At 44.0% G+C, this 9,107-nt stretch overlaps 1 protein-coding gene across 1 annotated transcript in view; it reads left to right on the top strand.

Moving 5' to 3' along the window:
* Window positions 1-1,567: 1,567 nt before the first annotated feature.
* Window positions 1,568-9,107, top strand: part of BCO1 (beta-carotene oxygenase 1) — a 31,426-nt gene continuing 23,886 nt past the window's right edge. Inside the window, exons 1-2 of the mRNA XM_081016411.1 lie at window positions 1,568-1,769; window positions 6,406-6,534. Coding sequence (XP_080872537.1) covers window positions 1,685-1,769; window positions 6,406-6,534 — 214 coding nt within the window. The 5' untranslated portion in view covers window positions 1,568-1,684. The remainder of the gene's footprint in view (window positions 1,770-6,405; window positions 6,535-9,107) is intronic.

The following is a 9,107-nucleotide window of genomic DNA, read 5'->3' as shown; positions in this document are numbered from 1 at the left end:
TGGTGGCGGCAGCGGCGGAGGAAGAACAAGCTGCTTTCGGGCTGCTCTGTTCTCCACTGCCTCCGCCGACAGTGGCAAAGGAGGAGGAAGGAGGAGAAGTCCAAAAGGACCCTCACTCGAGTATAAGCCAAGGGGGGCTTTTTCAGCATAAAAAACTTATACTTGAGTATATACAGTATGTTTTGATTATTTTAATCTGATGTTTTTAAAATCTGTTTTTATTGCTATTTTTAAAATGGATATTTCATATGCCTCTCTTGATATGAACATAATATAGTGGTACCTCGCAAGACGAATGCCTCGCAAGACAAAAAACTCGCTAGATGAAAGGGTTTTTGGTTTTTTGAGTTGCTTCGCAAGACGATTTTCCCTATGGGCTTGCTTCGCAAGACTGAAACGTCTTGCAAGTTTGTTTCCTTTTTCTTAACACCGTTAATACAGTTGCGACTTGACTTCGAGGAGCAACTCATAGAACGCGGTGTGGTAGCCTTTTTTGAGGTTTTTAAAGACTTTGGTGATTTTTGAAGCTTTTCCAAAACTTCCCCGACACCGTGCTTCGCAAGACGAAAAAAATCGCAAGACGACAAAACTCGCGGAACGAATTAATTTCGTCTTGTGAGGCACCACTGTACTCAGACCCTTAGATTTTATTCTATCTGTGGAATGCTCTTCTCCAGCTGGCACCATCGTTGGCATTGCTCCAGGGCTAGGGAAAGGATTACACTTCCCCCCAAGGCTTTTGACACACTAAGGCAGCAGTTCCCAAAGTTGGTGGTGCTGTGGGATTACCCAGGCAGGCGCGAAGAGGTAACCGGGCGTCATGGGGTGCTGGAGGTGCCAATGACTATCAAACTTTGAAAAGCTGGTATCCCTGGATCGAGTTCATCAGTTTAATTGAATCAATTAAACTACATAGTTTTAATTGGATTTTGAATATGTGCAAATGCTACTGTTTTGAATTTCATTGTGTAATTATATTCCTTAGTGGGTTGTGCAAATTGCTATTCTGAATAATGCTTTTCATAGAGTAGGCTAAGGGGTGCTGGGGGAGGGAGTTGTTACTGGTATACCCCCAAAGCATCCTGTGGCTGTTATGGGGTTTGTTTTGTTCCGCTGTTGTGGTATAATGTATATGTATTTGTTTTAAACGTGTTGCAGGTAACTTGGAGACCTTTTTGCAACAAGCAACTAACACGTCTAATAACAACAATTAATAATACCATTTTATGTAAACCACTATGTGGTATATTAATCTTGCCAAATAACAGTATGATTATAGCAGAAGTCGTAATCTATTACATATCGAAGCAGTGGAGACAAGACATGCCGAATGAAGCAAACTTCCCAAGCTAAGGAGAAGCCAATGCCGATTTGGGAGGGATTTGCTCTCCTCCAAACTAGGTAATCCTAAACCCCGCAACTTCGGGGCGCGCGGAGTAGCCTTTGCAAAGAAAGTGTGAAGCTCAGCAGAAAAGTAAAGAAAGTCCTGTGGATTAATACTCAGCCGTTTAGAAACCACATGGTCACCCTTTAGCCACTAGCAGTCGGCTGGGGGCGGACTTCACCCTTTTACGCCGTAAATATAAATAACCAGAAAAATCGGCGGGTCCCCCCCTCCTTCTCCAAGGCCTTAGATGGGAAAGGAAAGCTGCAAATCGCACCGTCAGTAACGCCGGCTGGGACGATGGCAGCACCTGTAGGGATGATGGAAGCGATTTTTGCCAGAAATAAAGAAGAGCACCCGGAGCCCCTCCGAGCAGAAGTGAAGGGTAAGTGCAACAGGCAGCTAGCCAACTGCGAAGGAACTCAGATTTTTTTTTGGGGGGGGGGGGGGTGTTCCTGCCTTTCTCCAGAGAAGACTTCTTTTCCCTAGACGTGTTTACTCAGAGGCAGGTCTGCCTGAGCTGAATGGGGTCCACTTCGTAGTAAACAAATATCGGGTTGCAGTTTAGGGATCGCAGATAAATTAAATTATTTCTCTCCCCACTTCCTGTTTATGAGCATTTCCAATCACCGTCTGGGAGGGAATGTGGCTTCACTGCCCTTGGACTTGAGCCTCAAAGTCCGGTTGAGGCGGACAAGTGGCGTAACACTTGCCCAAATACATTTAAACGTCCAAAACAGCTGGGGGCAGGTTGATTTCCTCGGAGCTAAATAGGGGGAGGGGAGTCGTACTTTCACTTTTCCCTGGTGGTGGTTTAACGTCGTCTTCTTCCTCCCCCTCGCCTCTCTCAGCTTTCATCTGCCTAGTCAGCAAGTTGGCCATTTCCTCAATGCTTGCACCTAGAGATTGCTACATACACCCCCGGCTCCATTTTTCTTACAGTTTTATTTATCTAAGGCGTTTATATACCTAAGCAATGTACATGAAATAAACCACACAAAATAATTCATCACCTTAAAATTCCCGCTGGAATAACTAAGGACGTTTTAGGCATGTGCGGAAGTTTAGCGAGGAGATTGAAGCGAAAAATCTCTCCTTCCTTACATTTTGTTTACTTACTTCTTTATTTCCCCCCCCCCCCCAAAAAAAAAACCCCACTCAGCTCCTCCAAGAAGTTCAGGGCAGCATACATGATTATTCACCCATCCACCTGTGATCCTTGTCTAACAACAAACCTGAGAGGTAGATGAGGCTGATATATAAGAATTCTGGGAACTGTACTTTGTTAAAGATGCTAGTAATGGTTGCATTGTGATAAGAGAATCATAGATTATTTGAGGAAGTAATGTGCTTTCAATGTGATTTAAAGTGTGCTGTGTGTGTGTTGTGTACACACACAGAGAGAGGGGGGGGGACTGGCTGGGGGGCTCAAGTACACCCAGTGAGATATTCATGGCTGAGTTGGAGATGTAAACCTCATTCCCATCATGGTTTGCCAACTGCTACACTGCACTGGCTTACACAACCAACAACACACACTAGACAACAGGTATAGGGAACTTGTGGCTGTTCAGATATTTTTTGGACTACAACTCCGACCAGCCTCAGGCAACCTGGCAGATAGTTAGGAATGATGGGAGGTGCATTCCATCAAGTCTAATGGGTGAATGTTTCCCCAACCCTGCATTAGAATAATATGTAGTATAGATTTGTTGCTCTCTCTTTTAGCAAACTCAGGTGGTAAGCACTAACAGGTTTGTAACCAAACTGGGTTCACAGAGAAGCAACCTCAGAGGAAGCTACAGTTTTGCAGAAGTACCAAAAAATACCCCCAAAACCCTCTCCTTCCAGCAAAAGAATAAATCATGTTCCAGCAAAAGAAAATTGACTGTTGTGGGGGGCACACAAAATGAAGGTGGGGATGGAATGGAGAGGCCCTGTGGCCATGGTTGGCTGGCACCCTAAAGCGGAGCACTACTTTTAAGAGGTGAGATTGTGCTGCAACCTTTCGTTGTGGCTTGCAGGCTTGGAAATTTAAAAGTCTGTTCCCAATATTCTGCCAGATTCTAGCATGATCCCAGAGGAAGTCTAAGCAGATGTTGAGGCAACGTTATATCGATAAGGCAAGACTTGATTCTCAGTAGCTTGATTTGCCAGAAGTCGATTTTCTAAACCTAAACAAATGATTCAGGTGTGTGGAGAAAGCTGTACCCAGCCATTGGGCCATTACTGCGGTGTGGGCAAAGTCTTGTTTCAACATTGCACATGAACAGGAATCTCATAGCATGGGTGCACAGCAGGTGAACCCACTGAGATGCCCGGGATTCCTTATGATGCACAAAGCATTCCTCCACCTGTATCCTACCCATCATAATGACAGACACTTTGCTACTTTAGTAAATAAAATCTCATTGTTCTAAAGAAAGGCTTTCTCCTATTTTTCCTACAAAACTGCAACCAACAACTAATGAGGGAATACAAAATATTCTTCATTGCATTAGCATACCAGATCCAAAAATAGCTTCAAAGCCAGACAAGTTCAAGACCCATCAGCACTGTGAAAGATTCAGGTTTAAAAGATTTGGTTGACTTCCACTGTGCATTGCCATTTTGATTTTTTTAAAAAAATAATCTAAATTATTACAGATCAAACCAAATTAAATTAGTTTAATACAAGTTCTTAAAATCCAAATTACAGAGGAACCAACCACAAATCATGCTGGAGACATAAAAGTATTAGCTCCCCCACCAACCCCTGCCACACATACCGTAGCACTAATCCACATCAGGGACTCTCACAAGAATAAAGCTAAGTTTGGCATTTCAAACCTGAGACACCAACATATCCTGCAGTCTGGACTTCCTTCCTTCCCTATAAATGCCTTGTGCATGTGGCTAAAATCCCCATATAAAAACGGAAGAACAGCATCTTCTCTGCCTGCCTGCCTCCTGTCTCCCTGTTTGGTGTGTGTGTGTGCGTTTGCGCGTCTTTTACTGTCAATCATCATGTAATGCAAATAAGCACGTTAGATAAACCTAGCTCTTTCATAAGGCATTTATACTGGATTAGATCAAGCCATTTTATAAGAAATATGTTGCTCTTGTAAGAGGGTAGCTTGATTTGGGTTAAATATTAGGGCAAACGTATCTTGGCACAAAGGATAGTTAAGTAAGAGAAAAGTTGCCTCAAGTTATAAAAGGAATAATAATTAGGGGGACACACAAGTTATGAGATTGACATCATTGGAAATGTTTGCAACTCAGACAGGATAAGTAAGCATATGTAGTATTGCTGAGGGCTGCTGGGAATTGTAGTCTGAACCATCTGCAGGGCACCAGGCTGCTGAAGGCTGGCTGAGTGAGAGCCAAGAAGAGGCGAGCTCCCTTGGATTATTTTCCTTCTTTACTTGTTCCTTTGAACAGCCAAGTTCCCTTCATTTTCAAAAGCACTTCGCAATGTGGCATGAGGAAGAAGGTTGTCGAAGGAGGGGAATTATCTAAAGCTCCCTTGAGTTTCACTGGCCTAGTTTCAGAGCCTTTGGATCCTGGTTTCCTTTTTCTGGCATGACCAATGGCTTGAAGATATTGCTGTCATAAATTCTGCCATGGTCAGTGCATCATAAGTCTAGCACTGGCATTATTACTGTGACTTGGCTCATCTGGGATTTACATCGGCATGAGTGCCTTTGTGAAGTGTGTTGACATCCACTTCTACAGATACACACAGAACTAAATGATAGGTAGATTTAAATGGACAGTGTGATTGTTATTGTTTACAATAAGGGAGAATTCCCCATTTGCCACTCAAGTGAAGATTGTAAGGATGTAAAGAGGAGCGCTCCTGGTGTCAGCTAAATCTACAGAGGTAGTCTCTGTTTCACATACAGAAGGTTCAAGGTTTAATCCCATGTAGGGCTGGGAATGTCCTTCATCCAAAACCCTGGAGAGTTAATATAGCCATTACTAAGCTTGGGCCAAGGTTCTGACTCAGTATATGGCAGCTTCTTATGTTCCTATCTAGCCCAGTATCCAATTTCTCATGGTGGCCAATTCTGTGTAAGGGATGGTCCACCACCACTGCCTCTAAACATGTAAAGTCCATAGAGCCGCACTTTAACTTTTCATGGTCGGAATTCGGGGGAAAGTGTGGCTTATATTAGGCCAATACAGTAACAAGTAGGACCTACAACAGACAGTTCAGTATTCCAGCCACTTCATTCTCTTCCCCCTGGTTTTTCATTTCTGCCCCCTGCCTTGCAGCCACCAGTCAGCATTCTGTGGCGGCTGAGTTCTCATTGGTCTGCTTTAGATAGTTCCTCCGCCCCGCTCCCCCACTTGGGGTTATTTCTCAATATTTATTTGCTACACTTGCAAAACTCTGGCTTCTCCAACTCTGCTGATAACACCCTCTTGCGTGTGGGTGGTGCCATTATGGCTATATAAACAATGGCACTCACAACCAAAACATCAGAAATAGAAGAGATTATAGGCCTACCCTCTAAAAATCCGTGTAATCCATGATAATTGCTCAGCCAAACTGCTTTATTCCCCAGACTGCAGCTGGATGAGAAAGTTTCAAGGGTTAAGCCTCCCTTTTGGTGATCTTCCACTTCAGACTGTGTTGCCAGTAGCTAAATGGTTGGGGAGGGGTGTCTAAACATACTTACAGAAGTACTTGCAGTTTGTAGGTCCATCCTAACAGTTGGGAGAAACAGAAGTTTGAGTAGTATGGGGTTTTTGAATGGTTTCTTTATTGGGATGGTGCCACCCTACTGACTTAATACACCTTTTTTGCCTAATGCATCCGACACCTGTGTCTGGTAGCATCCTTCCATTTCTAAGATCACCAAACAACCTCCATCCTGTCACTTTTGACATGTTGCAAAATTGATCTCAGCCTGCCATATTAATTTGGCAGGAGTGAGGGCTGGGCAATTGGGGGTCATTCAACAGAAATACTTCTGGGGTTCCATTGAGGCAGAAACAAATATCCTACTGCAAAAAGTCCCTTTCTTTTCCAGGTGAGATCCCAAGCTGGATGGAGGGGATCCTTCTCCGTAATGGTCCAGGCATGCATACAATCGGGGAAAGTAAATACAATCACTGGTTTGACGGCATGGCTTTGTTGCACAGTTTTACAATTAAAAATGGTAAGCTTGTTTGTATTGCATATCTATTAGTAGTAGTAGTAAAAACCTATCTGTCCACCCAGGCTTTCCCTGGGTTCCTGTTGCCTTTGGTAACTGTTGTTTACTAAAATCTATTTTTCTTATTAAATTTTGTGTGTGTTTTGATGTGAAGCTGTCTTGGTATTTTCTGGCATAAGTTTAAGGCATAGCTATCTTGGTATTTTCTGGGTTGGCGGGAGCAGTACAAAAATCCATTTTATAATTATTATAATAATAATTGTTGTTGTTTAATTAGTATTATTATTTAATGGAGGGCACCCTATTGACTATCTCTGGTTTCATGTATCACCTTCTGTATCTATTCAAAGTCCGTTTTGGTATCTTCAACTAAAACGATGCCACAGATCTTATCGTCAGAGGCATCCTGAGATGCCATACAGGTAAAATTGAATAACTCATTGTCAAATGCCTACAAGGTTGTGCCCAGCCTTCTCTTTTCTGCAGGTTTAAAATATTCAGTTTTGCGAAATGTTGGGCTGACATAGAGAAGGGCTTTGTCCAATATATAACTTACGGGTTTATGAACATGTGCCTTTAAAGAAGGAAGGCCAACTTCCATTCTGAAGAATGTCTCAGGTGTACAATGTGGGACTACAACTAGTGTACACCATAACTTATTTTTGGTTACACTGAATTCCTCTCTACTAGAGTTATCCCTAGTAGAGGGACACGGGTGGCGCTGTGGGTTAAACCACAGAGCCTAGGACTTGCCGATCAGAAGGTCGGCGGTTCGAATCCCTGCGACGGGGTGAGCTCCCGTTGCTCGGTCCCTGCTCCTGCCAACCTAGCAGTTCGAAAGCATGTCAAAGTGCAAGTAGATAAATAGGTACCGCTCCAGTGGGAAGGTAAACGGCGTTTCCTTGTGCTGCTCTGGTTTGCCAGAAGCAGCTTAGTCATGCTGGCCACATGACCCGGAAGCTGTACGCCGACTCCCTCGGCCAATAAAGTGAGATGAGTGCTGCAACCCCAGAGTTGGTCACGACTGGACCTAATGGTCAGGGGTCCCTTTACCTTTACTAGGGTTATCCCAGATTTCTGCACCATATCACAAAATACAAGTTCAGCAACAAAAACATTTAATGCCAGTTTTAACAAAACATAGCCTGCTGTATCTCTGTTATCCCTAATAATGCTGTATCTTTGTTATCCCTAATAAATAGGCAGAGTGCCACTGAGTGATTTTGCAAAAACGGAGTCCAATCAGATGTTGGATAGAGCCCCCTTCTTCCCCGCCACCGGCTAACAGACAAACTGAAGAGGAACATAGGAAACTGCCTTCTGTTGAATCATACCATTGGTCCATCTACCTCAGTATTGTCTGCACTGACAGACAAGGGCTCTCCAGGATTCTAGGCAGGAGACAGACCTGGAGATGTTGGGGATTAAACCTGGGACATTGCATGCAAAGCTTATACGAGGCTTCCTCCACCTCGGCCCTCCAAATGTTTTTGGCCTACAACTCCCATGATCCCTAGCTAGCAGGACCAGTGGTCAGGGATGATGGGAATTGTAGTCTCAAAAACATCTGGAGGGCCGAGGATGAGGAAGCCTGGACTTATACTCTGTCACTGAGCCCTTCTGCACACAAATGTGCAATGCAGCTGATTGGAGAGTGAGTGCTCAAAAGGCAGATTTTACCTCCAGTTACCACAGGATGGAGACACACCATAGGAGATGAGCAGCAAGGTGTCTTATGCCACAATAAATGCATTAGTCATTTGTGATGCCAGAGACATGCCATAATTAATGTGCTAAAGCTTTTGTGGGCAACAGGTCATGGCTATCTCTGTCAAGCTCCGCATGGATGTTTCCCAGAGGCATTGACTAGCCACTGTTGGACAGCGAATGCTAGTTTAGGGGAGAAGCTGAGATCTAATCCAAAGAAAAAGCTTCTCAACTTCAGATCCAGTGATGGAATCTCCCTTTGTTGTTGCTTAGTCGTTTAGTTGTGTCCGACTCTTCGTGACCCCATGGACCAGAGCACGCCAGGCACTCCCTTTCTTTAGCATACATTATAAATATCTAGCACTGTTTGGGCTCATGACTTAGATCCTGTTTCCTTACACCCTGGTGCAGTTTAAAGGAGGAACTGCAACCCAGTGGAAGAACAGCTTTTTTGGGTGCAGAAGGTCCCAGATTCGATCCCTGGCATCTTCAGATATTTGCTCAGGTAGCAAGTGATGGGCAAGACCTCTTCCTGAGACCTTAGAGAGATGCTACCAGCCATCGCTTGGGGGTTGATAGGAGTTATAGTCCAAAACACCTGAAAGTCTCCAGGTTGGCAAAGTCTGGCCTATGGAATTGCCTGCTAGGCTAGAGGACAAATAATCTGACCTGGAATAAGACAGCTTCCGAACTGTACATGTGATGGTGGGAAAGTACTTAGTGACTTTCACTTCTGCGTGATAAAGAGGAAGTACTTCTCATACGTTAAGAAGCACAGCATTTTCTTTGCTCTTGCCTTTTAGGTTAAAAGTCAGTGCATTAAACAGGGATGTGGAACCTTTGACCTTCCAGATGTTGTGGGACCCCTG

This window comes from Podarcis pityusensis (assembly GCF_964106645.2).
Source record: "Podarcis pityusensis genome assembly, chromosome: 8".
Taxonomy (NCBI): domain Eukaryota; kingdom Metazoa; phylum Chordata; class Lepidosauria; order Squamata; family Lacertidae; genus Podarcis; species Podarcis pityusensis.
This window is presented reverse-complemented; position numbering and strand designations above follow the sequence as displayed.